Here is a 17,436-nt window from a genome sequence, read left to right as displayed (position 1 = left end):
GGCACAGATCGCACAGATCGCATAGACTTGCAGCGCCGGAACGGGACTTCTCGTGGGCTAGGAATTGCTGGAATGCATGCACAGCTGCGCCAGACGCTGGATTCTGGATGCGGCGCGAGGGGTGGCCGGAATGGCTGGGTGTCGAGGGGATTCCGCACGTCACCCGTCTTCGTGGATTTGGGCATCGTAAACATGCGCCAGGAAGGCATTAACGTATGGGTGCCATCAATGCTCGCCGAAGCCGTCTGCCTCGCCCTCCTGCCGCGCCGCGAGGGGCGCATACAACCCGTGCTCGGTGCCGAGCGCATACGTGAACGCCATTTGGGAGAGGAGGCTGGGCCCGTCCTCCGGGCTGAGCTCGAGCTGGGGTCAGTCTGCTTCCCGCTCACTCACCCATCCAATGATGTCTTCGAGCATGTGCGCCTGCCCGACCGCCATGCCGGCCATGATCTCGTGCGCGACATGCACGACATGTACGTGGAAGTGGTCTGCGTGAGCCGTGCCCTTCAGATACGCACAATACGACGGCTGGTAGTGCACGAAAAGGCGCAGTTCGCCTTGCGCGACGCCCCAGCGCTCCGCGCACACGGCGTACGCTGCCCCCCGGATGGCGCGGAGGAGGGGGACATGCGCGCGCCGCAAGTCGCGCAGGGAGCGGATGCGCGCGTCGCGCGCGATCGCGGTCAGGTAGAGCGCGGACGGGCTCACCCCGTCCCACTTGAGGTCGGGGAGGAGCGTGAAGCCCTCGTCGCCGGGCGCGGAGAAGAGCACGCGCTCCGCCTCCTTCCGTCCCTCGATGATCGCGTGGACCCATGCGGTGCGCTCGGGTGGGAAGCTTGCGATGTACGGCTCAACGATGGAGGCGTAGAGCTCGGGCGTTTCCGTCAGCAGCCGCCGCGGTTGCGGCGTGTACTTTTTGATGTGGACGTCGGTGCATGGCCAGATGAGCTTGAGGGCGAGGTCGGGGAGGGCGTCCGCGCCGCGCTTGAGGAGGGCGTGCGCTGAGAAGTACTGGTGTCAGTGGGGGGAGGGGTTTGAAGAGGTCGGAAGATGAAGAGCGCGCAGGTAGGTGCTAGAGGGTAAGGGGAAGGGTGCCAAAGGATAGGAGCGCGCAAAGGCAGGTGCTGGGATTACGAGGGCATGGCAGAGCCGCACTCACAGGCCGGTTGTCCAGGAACACATCGAGACTCTCCAGGCCCTCCTTCACGATGCCGGGGGCGGCGGACGGGTCGACAGCCGTCCGCTGCACATGCACGATCGCGGGCTCGCCGTGTAGTCTGCCGAGGAGGTAGCACGAGCCAGTGAGGGTGCCTGTGGTGAGCGGCTGATCAAGCGGCGGACGGAAGCTGTCAAGCATATCAGGTGACCGCGCCGCAAGCTTGGGCCAACACCGTGCTACTCACTCTCCATGAGCACGCGCTCGAACTCGAACGTCTCGAGCGCGGCGAGGTCGCACGGCTTGAGCTCGGTGTCGGCCATGGTATACATCATCACTCTCCACGAACACAGAGGTGAGGACTCGGGTGGAGGCCCGCCTTATTCCCTCCCCCCTTCTGGCTCTATATCCCATCTACATCCTCCCATACTTCCGTCGGCAATCTTTCGCTTGCTTCACGTTGGATCGCGAGGCGCAATGTGCCGCACACCGCGGCGAGCGAGAGGCGCGAGGAGCGTGCGGAGGGTACGGAGTGCGGAGGCGGAGGAGGAGCCGAGACCGGGTATGCCGCGCCGGCAGAAGGACCTACGAAAGGCCCGGCCGGGTATCGCGCGCCATGGCCCGGCTCGATATCGGAGAGCATGGCGGCGGGGGTGGTGGGCGTGGTGTGTGCGGGAGTGATGGGTGTGGCAGTGTGCGGCGCGGGTGGGAGAGGCATGGCCAGCGATGGCCAGCCGAGCACGCGCGCGAGAACTGTGAGCGATCGTAGCCGAGACATTCCTCATGATCTCGTGAGCTGGTGAGCTTGTCCTCGTGCCCGCGTGCCCGCGTGTCCGAGCGCGCACAAGCTCACGAGCCATGCTAGCCCGTTGTGTGGGGATGGAGTTCGAAGCGGAATGTCACATGTGTTCCGCACGACTGCCGCATGCGCCGCCCGACTGCCGCAGGCCGCAGGCACGCACACGCGGTAAACGCCTGCTTAGCGCTGGCGGAGGGAGACAAATGAGAAAAGGAAGGCAAGCGCGCCGACGATCATGGGGACAGGAAAGGTGTGGTATGCTTGTTCGGCGCGTAGTGTGTGTCGATCACGAAAGATAGTGTCCTATCTGCCCCCAATTCCCCAAGAGTCCCCAGACATGCCAGTTAGTGAACTTCTACTCGCTCGTATCTGCCAACCTCAGGCCCACCCCCCCCAAATACCTCAAACTGGACATAGATCTAACACGCGATTACGCTAGTACACCCAAACACATGCTACTGCTCCCACGCTGCACTGTCCTCGCCGGCCGGCGCCGTTTTGATGTTGCACAACATGTAACAAACCCACAACTTAGAGGCTGGCGCCCTTGATCGGCGCCGCGGCCTCCTGCGGATGGTAGGGCGACCACTGCGCGAGCTTGACGTGCTCCAGAAGCGATGCGTCGTCGAGGTCGCGGAGCTGCACGTTCGTGTCAAGGCCGGCCTTCTGTGCCGCGCGGATGACACCAGTGGCAACGACGGCCGAAACATCACGGATACGCGTCAGGCGGGGATACAGGAGAGATGCCTCCTTCTCCGCAGGAGTGAGGGCCTCAGACAGCGCGATCGCCGAGGCCGTGACCATGTCGTCCGAGATGTGCGTGGCGCCCGAGAGCAGCGCACCAGAACCCAAGCCGGGGAAAATCAAAAAGTTGTCTAATTTGTCAGCGATATTCCTGGCCTGAACAGCATCGCAAAGTGTTGGAGAGTCGTTGTGGAAAGGATGGATGATGGTGGGGAGGGGTGGTTTGGTGAGGAAGGGAATCCCAGTAGAGCTCGGTGGACGCCGAAAAAGGTTGGTGAAGGTGGAATGTGAAACATGGGAATTTGTACTCACTACCCTGTCCAGGCTCGCGGAGCTGGCCGTCGTACACAACCGGGTCGTAAGGAGATCCCGAGGCGTAAAGGACGCGGCCGTCGGTCCAGTTGAGAGCGTCCTCAAATGACAACTCGCACTTGGAAGTAGGGTTGGAAAGGGGGAAGATGATGGGAGCCTGGTTGAGCTCGGCCATGCGGCGGACGACAGGCTCGGGGAACGCGCCAAACGTGGTCGAGAGGCCGACAAGGGTGGTGGGCTTGACGTACTCAATGACCTCGAGCAGGCTTTTGTACTCCTGGCCCTGGGTGTCACGGCGGATGAAGTACTTCTTGTGGTCGGCGAGGCGCCCGTCGACGACGTCCTGGCGGGTCTCGGTGATGAGGCCCTTGGTGTCGATGAGCCAGAAGCGCTCCTTCGCCTCCTGCTCAGAGAGGCCGAGCATGCGGAAGTAGTTCATCATCTCCTTTGCGACACCGATGGCGGCCGAGCCACCGCCGAGGAAGACGACCTTGTGGTCCTTGGGATCCCTCCCGGAGACGCCGCAGGCCGCCTTGGCGGCGGCGACGAACCCACCGAGAATGACCGAGCCAGTGCTGATCAGTTAGCGAGAGCGTTCTTGGCATGGAGGCGTGGGCGCGCACCACTGCGCCAGCCTCCGCGATGCGTGCGCACGCCACCACCGCGCCGTATACTCACCCCTGAATGTCGTCGTTGAACATGCGGTACTTGTTCTGGTACCTCTCCAGGAACTCGAAGGCGGCCTCAGAGTAACTGTGGAAGACATCAGACCCTGACCGCATACTTCGGGCAAAAAAAGTCCGACTGGCCACTCACAAGTCCTCGTGCTGAATGACAGTCTTTGGGAACTGGCTTGACGCCGCAGCCATGAAGGCGTCCATAAACGAGACGGCCTCGTCGAACGATGCACGGGGGCGCTTGAGGCCAAGGTAAAGAGGGTCCTCACGGATCGACTCGTTGTTGGTGCCCATGCTGTTCGGTCAGTCCGTGTCGCCCGACGCCACCGGGAACCAGAGGACCAGAGTTACTCCGGGTCTGTGCGGGGCAACGACTCACTCAAGGACAACGGGCAGGGTACCGGAAGGGTCGAGACCACCGCCGGCAACGTAGAGGTTGAGCTTGCCGACCGAGATGCCCATGCCACCGAGGCCAAGGTCACCGAGGCCAAGGATACGGGAGCCGTCGGTCACGACAATGATCTGGGGCTGGTGCTTGAGAGTAGCAGCGTACTCTGCAAGGATCTGGGGGAGCTGGTCCTAATAGGTGTCAGCACGGACTTGTCGACTCTTCGGCCTCGCGATGCAGCCCTGGCGAAGATCCCAATGAAGGGTGTGCGCCACGAGAGTCTTATGCAATGTGCGCCATGCGATGGCGGGTCACACGCCCCATCGCGTATCGCCGCCCCATCGCATAAAACGACTGGAACAGTTTGGGGAACTCACCTTGTCATCGATCGAAAGGTAGAGACCCTCTGGGCCCGAGTAGACCTGCGAGTACTTTTGGCAGGCCTCCCCGACGGTGGGGGTGTAGACGATAGGAGCGCTGGACGAGGTCAGTACGAGGCGAGATAGGCGCAACAATGCAATGCTGTAATGCAAACTTACAGGTTGACGAGGTCGGCCTGGAGGGCAGCAAAGAAGAGCTCGGGGTCCTCGCGGCGAGTGCGAGAGAGGAGAGAGTGCTTCATGAGGGAAGTGGGCTGCTGGTCGAGCTGGTGCTGGAGGCGAAGAAGGCTTTGCTCGCGGTTGATGTTGGGCCTAGAGCGCCCAAGGCCACCACCGAGGGGGAGCTGGAGGGAATTTGACTTGGGGGTGAGGGGAGGGGTGGGGCCATTTGGGCGCACGTGAGCGCTGAGCTGGTGCGAAGTGGCGGTCATCTTGCGGGCTGTCGAGTTAGACATGGCTGTGTGGGGGATGGGGGAGGAGTGAGGGGGAGACGATGAGGAGAGCAGAGTGCAATGCAAAGTGTAGGATGCGTCAGGCCTACGTAGCAGCTGGAAAGAATGAAGAGGGGGGAGAGGAGGTGAGTGGGGCTGGATGCTGGATGGTGATGGCGATCGATAGAGGGGTGGATATTATAATTATGAATGGGGTTGTGGAACTGAATATGGCCGCGGGATAGAAGGGGGGAAGGGGGGGTGGGGTGGGAGGAGGGCGGAGGAAGGAAACGCGCAGTTCGAAAAACTCACTCGAGATGTGAGATGTGGAAAGATTCGAGTTGATAAAGGCCTTGGATGGGGACGAGTGGGAGAATTGAGAGTACTTTGTGAATGCAGAGGAGCGCAGAGAGTGAGAGGCGCGAGACAGGATGAGCATGAGGGGCCAAAGTGGATGAATGAGAGCGAGGTTATATACTAGGAGGAGGAGAAGTAGGAGCAGTGACCCGGTTAACGGAGGTGTGTGCGGTGGTGTGGTGGGGTGTGGTGGTGGGTGTGAGAGGTGGAGGTCGGTGTGAGCAAAGTGACTCGCAATCCATCCGCCCTTCTCCCCCGCCGCCTGTAGCCCTCCAGCCTCCAGCCTCCAGCCCCGCCAATCTAATTCCCGCCCCGCCCGCATCGCGCCAGGCAATGCTTGAGCGGCTAATGCCCACTCTGTCATTTAGCCCACCCCCCCATATCCCCCATATCCCTCATGCACAGGTCCAGACGCCCAGGTGATCATCATCACCCCTCCCATCGTAGCCCAGTCTAATTTCGCTCCACCTTACCACACTCACTTTACGCGACCCATTCACCCCCCCTCCCCCCCATTCAGAAGCCCGTGCTGTCTCAACCACGCATCCCCCATCTCCCGAATTCACACAGACTACAGATGCACCCCTCCTATCGTACTATCTCTCCTCCCATAGCTCTATCTCTATGCATTGACGAGAATTTCCCCACGCAAATCCACTCTTGCAAGCGCCTCGCATCCCGCATATCCCGCAGCCCATCGCAGCCATCCCATGCCGGCCTCCACCGACTTTTGACTTTTGACAAACCTCCACCACCTTCCAAATGTGATGTGTAATTCGCGGTATACAAGTTGAACAAGCTATACAAAGAATACAAACATTCAAACATTCATCCCCCGACATCTCCCGAGCTTTTTGAAACCAAGCTCGTCACTCTGAGCAACTCGTCTCGCGCCCTCCGATCTTGCTCCTTCTTCTTGTCCATCATCGGCAAGGTTCGCCTCTGGCGCCTCGCACGCTCACTGGGTCGAGCGGCCTCATCACACCGCACTTCCCCGGACATGCGCCCGGCTCCCTCGTACCGCGTTGCTGTCGTCACTCGCCCCCCTCACCGGTTGATAGCTTGAAATCTCCCGGCACGCGTCCTCGCCGCCGCGCGCCGCAATGCATCTCTTCTCTCGCAGTAGAGTAGTGTGCTCACAAATTCCTTGGACCTCGCCCCTGACCGGCATGCAGCCCATCTCGCCTGCGCCAGACTACGCGCCCGAGAGATGCAGCAGCGACTCACCGGGGCCCAAGCCCCCGCAGCATCCGCCTAGTAGACCCGTCAAGTAGCCGAAGGCTCCGTGCTCGATCGACTCGACTCGTCTTCCAACCTCCTCACGATCCGTTCCTCCACGGGTATTCTCCGGACACGCCGATACCCGGCGCCTCTAGCTCTTCATCGCTCCGACATGCCTGCTCGCCACCACCACACCTCCCGCTGCCACTCCCCCACTTTTTTCCCCACTGCCGCGGTTGCGGGCATATCTCCGGCCGGCCCGCGCGGCGCGGAAACACGTGAGCCAGTTCGAAATAGCACCCACACAGTTCGAATCCAGCTCTCCAGTTCGAATCGCTACCACTCTCTTTCCAATCAGCGGTCATACTTGTCCGCTTGCGTAGCGTCCGCTCGCGAAGCTCCCCGCCATCACATGCATAGTATTACTCTGTGTACCTGTGTGGATAGCATTGCCTCGTCGTACGAACGTCGGGTTGGGTTCGCCGTGCGGAATTCGCATCATATCTGTTCCTCTCCCTCCCGACATTCCGACCCGGTTACCCGGTCTAGCTACCCAGCTATTCCTTACAATCCCGGCTATGCCTACAGCGCGCCAGCGCGCCAGCGCCAGCGGACATCTTCCCCAATTCCCCAACGATCTCGTGTCATCTCTAGCCGGATGCAGGATGATCACGCGTCGAGCATCTGCCTGGGAACTCGGTGATCGCGATCGTGATCGTGATCGGCTTGCGCCCATCCCGACGGCTAGCCTCGCCGCGGAATGCAACACTCCAGCGCACCGGGTACTGCGTTTGCCTGTTGTTGTCGAGCATGTCGAGACGTTGGTCCGCATCCGTCACGGACCATTACAGTATTTCATGGTCTGTTGACCGTGTTGGGAAGGCAGATGCGTGAGAATGTTGTGCCGGCCGGCAATGGCATTGCCCAAATCAAGCACCGGACGCTGGCCGGTGTCAGATGCTCCGGGCGAGCGCCACGGCCACGGATCCACGATTCACGATCCTCGATGAGCTGCTGACGCGAGCCAGCGCAACGCAACGCAACGCAACGCAACGCACCGCAACGCACCGCAACGCACGCTGTGCCTGTGCCCACGCCCACTGCCGCCGGCAACGGTGCGCCGCCTCCAGGAGCCTCCGCTCGCCTCGGACCTTGAGGTGGGCCGGGGTCCCGGGGAAGTGGAGGCGGGGTGCTCGCAAAGAGATGCTCGACTCGCCTGCTCGCCTCATCGATATCTGCCGCGTGCCAGGGAATAGAGCCGGAGGATTCGGAGCGCCGACGAGCCGCCGCGCGCGAGGTCTGTGCTGCCGCCGGCAGTGGGCGTGTCCACAGAGGTTCAGCGGGAGATATGAGACACGACAGCACATCGTGATCTCACCCCCTGGCCTGTGGTTCTACTGGCAACATCTTGCGCTCAGGCCTGGTTGGCGTCGGCTGCACGTTATCCCACTCTCGCACCGCTGGTTTTGCCGCTTGAAAGCCAGTGCGTTTGAGCAGGGCCTATGCTGATAGAGACGCGGTCAGAAGCCCCGTAGTGAGCTCGCCGGGCATCGTTCTCTGATCTCGGTCCCTCTGTCTATCGGCCCCTATGACTTTGTATTTAACGTAGCCTCGTGTTTTGGACTCACCCACTGCCACTCAGTTGCATCAGTTGCATCGTGAAGCATATCTCGTCACGGCATGCGGAACGACGAGTCCAGGCTGTACGCCGAGGTCACGCTTCAGATTCGCATGAACACATCCATGGCACCGCTGTACCAGCTATCAGCCAAGAGTCTCCATACATACGATCCCGCCTGCACACACCGGCCAACTTGCTAGTGAATCTTTGCATAGCGGCGGGCCACTCTGGCGCGCCGGACAACTCCCAATTGACACGCCGTTGTTGATCTGTTGACGGCCGACTTGACAATGACGCACCGGCCCATTCGCTACCCCGCACTCTTCCCCGCACTCGGGCGTCATATGGCCATACAATATCAGACTACGACGCCGGCAACGATCGCTTGATCGCCGCAACGCTGCAAAAGTCGACATACACATCCTCGGCCTCGTACTCCTCTCCGCAGGCTCCCCACCTCTCCACCTCCCCATCCGCCACCCTCCTCCCGCCCTCCTCTTTCCCGCGCTCGCACTCTTTCCCACCTCGCCTCCCCTTCCCTCTCCCCCTCAAATTCATCCTCCATCCACGCTGTCTTCGCTTTCTCCCACTCCCCCATCCCCCCTATTCCCCCATCCACCATCCTAATGTCCACGGCCGGTGGCGACAGCACTTTCCTCATGGCCTCTGGCGCTGCGCCGCCAACATCTGTCCCCCGTTCCGCAGTCACTTACGACCTCGACGCGCCGCCGGACACTGACCGCCCGGTCCGCCTCCGCTCTTTCCGCCGTAATGTCCGGCGGGCTAAGATAGCCCTCGCGGCGTCCCTCTGGTCCGCGCTGGCCGCGGGCCTCGCGCACATAGCTCACATGCCCTTCCCGCGCCGCATCCATATCGAGAAGCCCGGCGGCTGGATCGCTGGCGCGCGCTGGAGTGCCGATGCGCTCATTCTCGCCCTCACTGTAAGAAGCTGAGAGCAACAGCGCTGAGAGCAGGTCGCAAGTCTGGCTCTACTCACCGCGACGCTCATATGGCGCCCCTTCCCCGCGCGCCTCCGGCCTGCTGACCTCGGCGGACTGGCTAACATGCGTGTACACCGCGTGGCGTGCGTTGCCACCTTCCTCGCCGCCCTTGCCTCCATCCTCCTCCACCTGGCCCCGGACGTCGTGTACACTCTAATCACGAAGCGCAGCCCACCACCCGTCGATGCAGCCACACTCCACACGGGCAGGATCCATCTCCTGACACTACTTGCGGCCTTCATAAGCGCTGGGTGCATGCGCCGCGGGCCGCGGCTGCGCGCACGCGAAGCCGGCTTGGGTTCAGGCTTCGGAATTGCCCCCAGTCCCAGCAGTGATTCGTTTGACTGGCGCAAGCTCTCGCTAGACATGGACGACGACCCCAACATGATGCGCGTTATTGACTATGGCAACTCGAGCATGCTGACCTTCCTCACGCTCGGTTACGTAGGTCCACATACTAGACCTCAGGCTGACGACAGAGCTTCAGCCTTGCGAAGAAGAGTCTAGAGGTCGAAGCACTCCAGCAGTCTGATCTACCTGTGCTGGAGGAGTGGGTCCGCAAGGGCGGCACGGAGCACCTTGTGCATCTGACGCCGCAAGGCGATAATCTCGAGCCGGCCACCACGATGGGACTCGTCAAGACCCTCTGGGCTGGCCGCGGTTGGACCATCTTTATCAGTGAGTCAGCTCTTGTGTCTCGAACTAATTTCAGCGTTCGCATTGGAGACGCTGAACGTCTTCGTCAACTATATCCAAATCACTGCAATCCACGAGGTCGTTGCGCACTTTGAAAGCGACGATCCCGCGTACTCGTACCTCATGTGCTGGGGCATGCTTGTTGGCCAGGTGCTCGGCGTCACGCTTTCCGCGTATCTTTGGGTGCGCGAAAACTACCTTCTGCACAATCCTGTGCGCATGACCATGTCGTCTATTGTGAGCGTCGAGGGCACCGATTGGAGCTGACATCAGCTTTACGCTAAGATTCTTCGCTCCACAGACGTCAAGGCCATGGAGGCACAGCACCTTACCTCTGACGAGGACCAGAAGGCCAACAAGGGCCGCGCACAAGTCATGAATCTCCTCACTATCGACGTCAACACTGTTGCATCAATGGCAACGTACATTTGGGGTATTTCCAATGGTATCATCCAACGTACGTACTACTCGCTCGCACACTTGAAACTGACAGCAGTTGTCATCGGCCTCGTCTTCATGTACAACATGCTTGGTTCAGGCTCTGTCGTCGCGCTCATCTTTGTTCCGATATTCGCACCTATCTCAGCGTGGATTGCCAAACGCATCTACGGTGAAGATCGGCGAATTCTACCAGGCTAACACCAGAGTGCGACAAGGGTTGGGCTCGTGCACGTGACGGGCGGACAGGCGCTATCAAGGAGTTCCTTGCAGGCATTAAGGTTATCAAGGTGAGTTGCCCTTGCAATCGCGGCTGACCTGAGCTCAACGGCTTCGAGGACTACGAGTATCGCCGGGTTGGCGGATTGCGTGACATTGAGACTTCTTGGCAGCGCTGGCGCTACACTCTGGGGACATTCTTCAACGTCGTCGGCGACCTCCTTCCAGCCGTGGCCTGCACAGGCGCCTTCATATACTACACCAAGATCCTTGGGCGCGATCTTGAGCCTGCAACGGCTTTCGTCACCCTCGTCGTGTGAGTTACATTCCACGTTACTCTCTGATACAGATTCGCCAAGGTCAAGGCTGGTCTTGATGTGTTCCCCATGGCTATCGATGTTGTGCTCAATTCCAAAGTTGCCTTGGATCGGCTCAAGAACTATCTCAACCAAGCTGAAGTCGACGTTAGCCCGGACGACGTGTCAGACGGCATGATCGCCATCGACAACGCGACCGTCAGCTGGCCTGTCCCGGAGAATGCGGTAAATCCCTCCACTGAGCCACCCGCAAACACTTTCCGCCTGAAAGGAATTTCGCTGTCTCTACCCCAGGGGAAGATGACACTGGTATGCGGTCCCCTCGGTGCCGGAAAGACTCTCTTCGTGAGTGGGGACCCCAATCCTGGGAGGGGAGCCTTAATGCTGACGTTAGCTCCGTGCCCTCCTTGGAGAAGCTAAAGTTGAGAGCGGGCATATCATCTCTCCGCGGTCTCCGGTCAACGCGACGCCGCTCGACTACCCCAAACTGCGCATGCAGTGGACGGATGAGAAGTGGCTTACCCCCACAGTTGCGTATGCCCCGCAGATGAGCTATATTCGTCACGGCAGCGTACGCGACAACATCCTATTCGGTCTGCCCTTCTGGAAGGACCGGTATCTTGAGGTGCTTCGGCAGTGTTCGCTCGAGGCAGATCTCACGCTCCTCGTTGATGGTGACCGAACCGAGGTGGGCGAGAACGGTATTAACCTCTCGGGTGGCCAAAAGGCGCGCATCAACCTTGCCCGCTGCGTGTATTCGCGAGCCCGCACAATATACCTTGACGATGTGCTTAGCGCGGTCGACGCGCATACCGCCCAGTACCTCATCGACGAGTGTTTCCGCGGCAGGCTTCTAAGAGGCCGGACGGTCGTGCTAGTGAGCCACCACGTCGACCTCTGCCTCCCCGTATCAGATTATGTGGTGGCTATTGCCGAGGGAAGGGTTCATCAGGCGTGTCAAGCGCGCAACGCACACCTGTCCTACCTCATGAAGATGAGCTCACCTGTCCAAGCGACAGATGAGCTTCCACCCTCTCCGACGGTCAGAGCCCACGCGGAAGCTCTCCACGCGCTCGACACGCTCGTCCACCTCAATGCCCGGACCGAGGTTGCCCCTGACGACGACGCCGCCCTGATTAGGGAGAACGAGTTCGACGAGTTGCTCTCCGTAGGTAGCGAGCAGATCGACCCCAAGGCTCGCCAGGTGTACACCAAGGAACACCAAGAGGTCGGGCATGTGCGCTCGGGCCATTACTGGCTCGTCATCACCGCGGCCGGCGGGATCGGGTACTGGGCCATCTGGGTCTCGCTGTACGGCGGTACAAAGGCCCTGTCGTGGTCGCTCGACTACGTGCTCAAAATCTGGACGGGTGACCCGCATCCAAAGGTCCATCTTGATTATTATCTCAAATTATTCCTGATCCTGAGGGGTGTGTGGGTCGTCGTCGGCGCCCTTAAGTGGGTATGGCTGTACGGCGTCGGAAACGTGGGTTTCTACTCGGCTGGCACCAAGAAGATACACCGCGACCTGTTCAAGACCATCACAAATGCGCCATTGTCCTTCTTCGAGAGCACGCCGTCTGGGCGCTTGCTCAATGTCTTCGCACAGGATGTCAAGCGGCTGGACAGCCAGTCAGCCGACGATTTTGGGCGCACCACATCTGAGATGCTCCGTGTTATCGTATCAGCCATCACCGTCAGCTTCGAGGCTCCTGTAAGTACTATCCAGCTCGCTGAGGCTGACCACAGGCAATGCTCGTCGTGCTCATCGCGTTCGGCACACCCCTTCTTTTCGTGACAAACAAGCTAGGCAAGCTGCGCTCCAACCTTCGCCGCCTTGCCGCCGTGTCTGACTCGCCGATTATCAGCCTGTACCACGACAGCATAGACGGTGTGGTCATGCTGCGAGCGTTTGGGCTCCCGGCCGCCATGACGCAGGGCTTCCAAGTGCTCGCGAACCGCAGTCGCGTTGCGCAGACGTGGAACTGGATCGTGTACAACTGGGTCCGCGCGGTTGTGCTCACACTGTCGTCCGTCTTCCTCACCGTCACGGGCTTCATTCTCGTCGGACGCGACATCTCTCCCGCACTTGCAGGTTTCATTTTGAACTTTGCGGCACAGGTGTCCGTCACCATGTTCTCATTGCTTGAGCGTTTTATCATGCTCGAGCAGACGTTCGTCTCGGCAGAGCGCATCAATTACTACCTGCAGAACACGCCCCAGGAGCCAACGGGTGGGACTGTTCCGCCAGCCGAGTGGCCACAGAAGGGTGGCATAACTGTGCGCGATCTGAGCGTGCGCTATGCCCCAGACCTGCCGGACGTGCTGCACGACGTTTCGTTCAAGATCGAGCCAGGTCAGCGCGTCGGTCTCGTCGGCGCCACGGGCTCGGGGAAGAGCACCCTCGCGCTCTCCCTCTTCCGCGCGGTTGAGCCCACGGGTGGAAGCATAGAGATAGATGGTCTCGACACGTCGACGCTGTCCCTTCGTGCCCTTCGCCAGCGCCTCAACATGGTCGTGCAGGACGGCTCGCTGCCTGCAGGCACGCTGCGGAACGCACTCGACATCTCGGGCGAGGCTGACGATGCGGACGTGTACGATGCACTCCGCCGGGTCCACCTGCTTCCGGATGTGATTACCGCCGAAGAGGTGCGGACTAACCCATTCGCGAATCTGGACACATTTGTCGCGGCCGAGGGCGCCAACTTTTCCCATGGGCAGCGGCAGCTGCTGTGTCTCGCTCGTGCATTGCTGAAGAAGTCGCGCGTGCTGGTCATGGATGAAGGTGAGTTGATTATCGTCTAGTGCCACTTTGCTGCGCAATTTGGCAAGCGGTGCGCGCGGTTGTGAGACAGTATCGCTTGGAGACATGGAGATCTCGATTGGCCGAACACTGACCCCAGCGACTTCTTCGGTCGACTTTGAGATGGACGCCAAGATAACGCAGACGATCCGGGAGTGCTTTGCCGACACTACGATGCTGGTGATTGCGCACCGCCTCGCCACGATCGTTGCTTATGATCGGGTGCTGGTGCTGGACCGCGGACGTGTGCTTGAGTACGACGAGCCGCTGGCGCTCATGACACGGCCTTCATCTGCCTTCCGCAGCCTGTGTATGGCGCAGGGGGCGGACGAGTACGAGCGTCTGCTCAAGCTCGCAAGAAAGAAGTAGGAGGGGGTTGTATGTAGGAATATTGGTATCTGAGTCACGTGCAGGTGACCGATGTGAGGATGTGGATTGGGCGGCTGGGCGAGTGGGGGAGGAGGAACAGAGTAGCAGGAGGCTAGGGAGGGAGGGAGGGAGGTTGTGTACGTCAGCGGGGCTGGTGATTGCGTTTGCATCCTTGCTGGTATGCTCGGCAGGATGTTGGTGTCGGAGCCAAGGCTGTGAGGACGTCAAGGACGTGTGCCAAGCTAGAGTTGATGTTTATGGAGTCGTGCATGGCCTCGCATGGCCTAACTGGGCAATGCGGATGAAAGAGGCACGAGGAGTGATAGACGTCATTTGGATGGTTGAGGACTTGAAGGCTTCTTGGAGAGCCCTGAGGCGCAGAGTCGCGGGTGGTGGAGGGTGTCCAAGGGGAGGGAGGGTGGAGGGTTTCCGATCGACGGTCGGGAGTTGGCGTCATTATGCAGGCATGGCAAGGCATTCGAGGCATTCGAGGCATTCGAGGCAAGCGAGCAAAGGGTCCCCCGGCTGGCCATGACTTTTGAATGCACTGCAGTATAGCAGAGGCTGCGCACCCAGTCCAATTGTCCAAATCTCCTGCCGCGCGAGCCTCGACCCGCGCATCGTCCTTGACCGCAGCACACCGCATGCACCAACGGCCCACTACGAGTCCTGTACTGCATGCAGTCTTGTCCCCCCCGTACTCTACTCTACCGCCACACTTCCTTCCTCATCCGCCTTAAAGACTTGCACATTCTCCAACTCGCTTCTAGCTTCCACTCCATCTCTCATCTCCTCCACCTACTTTACAACCCTCCCTCCTCCCTCAACCACACCACACACAACAATGAAGTTCGCCGCCGCCCTCACCACCCTCGCCCTCGCCTCCGTCGTCGCCGCCCAGGCCGACGTTGAGGAGCGTCAGCGTGAGTTTTGCCACGGCCCACACGGGTGGTCGAGACCAAGCAGTGCAAGACTGCTGCGTCGCTGTTTGTCGTAATGGCCGTAAAGGCTGTTGGGAGCTCGCCAGCAACCCGGCAGTCAGCAGCAGCAGCAGCAGCACAAGACGACTCGGCATTTCACGCGACTTGCTCGTCGCGTCGACGCAGGGAGAGCCACCCAACTCGATGGCACCTTCCTTTCGCCATTCACTTCACATGCCGCACCATTTCCATTTCCCACCTGCTCATCAACTCTCCTCCCTCACTCACCCACTCCCCCCAACGCTCACCGCCCCACCCGCCCCTGCCTCATGCGCTAACCTCAGTCGACTCGCTCTTCTCGGCCGCCACCGCCGGTGCCGCTTCCATCGTCTCCGTTGTGACCGGCGGCGCCGCCTCAGTCGCGACCGACGCCATCCCCTCCGTCTTCAGCCAGGCCACCTCGGGCGTCGCCAACGCCGGCGAGAAGGTCACCTCGGCCGTCGGCGGTGCCGCTGGTGCCGTCACTTCGGCTGTCGGCAGCGCTGGTGCTGCCGCCACCTCGGCTGTTGGCGGTGCTGGTGCCGCCGACACGACCGCTGTCAAGGTCGGTGGTGTCGCGCTCGCCGGTGTCGCCGCTGGTGTCTTTGCCCTTGCCTTTTAAGCAACCAAACCAAAGTCTCTGTAGCGGGAATGTAGGCTCGTTCATGTATACCGTTCGTCGTTTTGCATTGGTCGCGTGGACGGCTCTGAATGATTGACGGATGAACGGCGGTGAGAGGCAGGGTGGACGCGTGTACGCCGTGGGAGAGTCGGGCTTGGACGACAGACGTCACCGCCTCCGCTTGATTGTTGGATCTGCCTCACTAGAGCCTGCCGATTCTGCCAGCCGTGTCTCGTCGATCTTGTCTTCACATACACGATACCCAGCATCGACACAGGCGGGCAACAGGCAGGTAGGCAGCCATCCGTCTCGAGTCTCCACTCTCCACTCTCGCATCTCTCTTCCGCTTCCCATCTCCCCTTCTCTCTCCTCCCTCTCCCCTCCATCTCCCCCCCCCTCCGCCCAATGTTCAAGCTCCTCAAAGACCTCACACGACCCCCCGAGCCGCTGGGCGGGCGCAGCCGCTCCGCGAGCCTCAGCACCGGCGTCACTGCGCCCGCGCCATCCCCCGCCCCCATCCCCGCCCCCGCCCCCACGCCGCCAGAACCAGAACCCGAAATCACCGAGACCGACGCCGACGCCCGCAACGTCATTGCACTCGTCGACGGCCTACCGGATGTGCAGGGGACGATGGCATACGTTGAGGTGAGTTGAGCGCGGCGCGCGGCGGTGCGACACATACCGCAGTACAGCACAGCGCCGTACTGCGGTCGCTGCATCGCCACATACTACGGCCTGCGGCTGAGCTGCATTGTGCTCCTATCCCCCCTCCCCCCCCCCCTCCCCCCCCCTCCCGCTCACCCCAGACACTCTCCAACCTCCTCACGCTACCCTCGACGCGGGCGACACGGGCTGCATTCCGCCGCCATGAGGGCTTCGCGCGCCTCATCGCCGCCCTCCATGGCCTTGGTTGGACGAGGCGGCCAGACGCGATAGGCGAGGACGAGTGGACCGTCTTCGAGGTACAGCGCGCTGAGGGGCTGCGGTTGTGGTTCGAGGTCCTGGCATGGGCAATGGGAGATCGGGCTGGGGAGCGGGCATTCGAGGTGAGTGCTGTCCGAGTGCTGTCCGGGGCGTCCGTCGCAAGCTGACATCAGGCGCTCGGAGGCTACGCTGCCCTCCTCCCGCTTCTGCGCAAGCTGTCGGACCGAGACGATGTCTCAGATACCTGGCCATCACCCGAAGTCCTCGGCATCCTCCTTGCTCACCTCCTCGGGAACAACTACACGCTGAGATCGCTGTTCACCGGACCAGAAGGGGACGTCAACGCACAGCTCAAGGACGCGCACCTCCGTTGGGCGCAGGGTCTCCCGCTGCTGTGGGCGTACATCTGGGGCCAGGACACAGCCAAAAGGAGACCAGCGAGCGACCCCGCGCCAGACCGCGATGCGCTGTACGGCGGCGAGCGTGAGGCCGCTGCCCCACCTCCAGTCTGGCTTGCACTACGCGTGCTCCGCGCCCTCGCGGTCGACCGCACTAACCTCCTACTTATCCGCGCACACCTCCCGGAGCTCCCAGAGTTCCTGCTCACTCGCATCTACGGCTACGAACCTGAACGGCACTTTGACGTGACGTTTCCTCCGCGCGACGAGTGGTACCAGAACGCACAGGCCGAGCCGAACGTCCTGGAACGGGAATGGCAGGCGCCCTCCGACGACGCCCGCGCCCTTTACCTTGCCCTCCTGCAGCGTGTCGTCACAGGCGGCGTGGACACACATATCACATGGCGCCTGTTCCAACTTGTGCGGAAGGTGCCGCCAAAGCCACCAAAGATCCAGTCGGACAGTGTGGCATCCAGCGGGGCTGCGACGCCCACTGCGAGGCCTGCGAGTCCCGGCGCTGAGCCGAGCCCCAGCCCAGGCCCGTCTTCAACGCCCGGCCCAGATACCCCGCGATCGCAGAAAAAGAAGCCGACGCTCAAGCTCA

General features: G+C 61.1%; 6 protein-coding genes across 6 annotated transcripts; 3 read left to right on the top strand and 3 right to left on the bottom strand.

The window, feature by feature from the left end:
* Window positions 1–225: 225 nt before the first annotated feature.
* Window positions 226–1,491, bottom strand: COLE_06532 (uncharacterized protein; the record flags this gene model as incomplete). The annotated part of the gene is made up of 5 exons (XM_018427441.2): window positions 226–363; window positions 394–488; window positions 519–1,011; window positions 1,160–1,311; window positions 1,404–1,491. 5 exons carry the CDS (start codon window positions 1,489–1,491, stop codon window positions 226–228), a joined length of 966 nt encoding a protein of 321 aa, XP_018279163.1.
* A 68-nt stretch (window positions 1,492–1,559) lies between these two features.
* On the bottom strand, window positions 1,560–1,874 carry COLE_06531 (uncharacterized protein; the record flags this gene model as incomplete). Its single annotated transcript, XM_018423098.2, has 1 exon — window positions 1,560–1,874. One exon carries the CDS (start codon window positions 1,872–1,874, stop codon window positions 1,560–1,562), a length of 315 nt encoding a protein of 104 aa, XP_018279164.1.
* A 612-nt stretch (window positions 1,875–2,486) lies between these two features.
* COLE_06530 (uncharacterized protein) lies at window positions 2,487–5,326 on the bottom strand (the record flags this gene model as incomplete). The annotated part of the gene is made up of 8 exons (XM_018423099.2): window positions 2,487–2,830; window positions 3,012–3,586; window positions 3,690–3,764; window positions 3,828–3,983; window positions 4,068–4,267; window positions 4,454–4,553; window positions 4,616–4,895; window positions 5,200–5,326. The coding sequence occupies 8 exons, from the start codon at window positions 5,324–5,326 to the stop codon at window positions 2,487–2,489; spliced, it is 1,857 nt and encodes a 618-aa protein (XP_018279165.1).
* A 1,949-nt stretch (window positions 5,327–7,275) lies between these two features.
* On the top strand, window positions 7,276–8,127 carry COLE_06529 (uncharacterized protein; the record flags this gene model as incomplete). Its single annotated transcript, XM_018427443.2, has 3 exons — window positions 7,276–7,325; window positions 7,494–7,948; window positions 8,075–8,127. The coding sequence occupies 3 exons, from the start codon at window positions 7,276–7,278 to the stop codon at window positions 8,125–8,127; spliced, it is 558 nt and encodes a 185-aa protein (XP_018279166.1).
* An 807-nt stretch (window positions 8,128–8,934) lies between these two features.
* Window positions 8,935–13,929, top strand: COLE_06528 (uncharacterized protein; the record flags this gene model as incomplete). Its single annotated transcript, XM_018423100.2, has 12 exons — window positions 8,935–9,027; window positions 9,061–9,531; window positions 9,567–9,765; window positions 9,800–10,020; window positions 10,057–10,240; window positions 10,280–10,393; window positions 10,429–10,511; window positions 10,545–10,756; window positions 10,790–11,102; window positions 11,152–12,471; window positions 12,507–13,542; window positions 13,661–13,929. The coding sequence occupies 12 exons, from the start codon at window positions 8,935–8,937 to the stop codon at window positions 13,927–13,929; spliced, it is 4,515 nt and encodes a 1,504-aa protein (XP_018279167.1).
* An 844-nt stretch (window positions 13,930–14,773) lies between these two features.
* Window positions 14,774–15,510, top strand: COLE_06527 (uncharacterized protein; the record flags this gene model as incomplete). Its single annotated transcript, XM_018423101.2, has 2 exons — window positions 14,774–14,852; window positions 15,194–15,510. The coding sequence occupies 2 exons, from the start codon at window positions 14,774–14,776 to the stop codon at window positions 15,508–15,510; spliced, it is 396 nt and encodes a 131-aa protein (XP_018279168.1).
* Between the last annotated feature and the right edge of the window lie 1,926 nt (window positions 15,511–17,436).

Source organism: Cutaneotrichosporon oleaginosum (assembly GCF_008065305.1).
Source record: "Cutaneotrichosporon oleaginosum strain ATCC 20508 chromosome Unknown ATCC20508_contig06, whole genome shotgun sequence".
Taxonomy (NCBI): Eukaryota; Fungi; Basidiomycota; class Tremellomycetes; order Trichosporonales; family Trichosporonaceae; genus Cutaneotrichosporon; species Cutaneotrichosporon oleaginosum.
The sequence above is the reverse complement of the archived record's forward strand: the minus strand, read 5'-3'. Positions and strand labels throughout refer to the sequence as shown.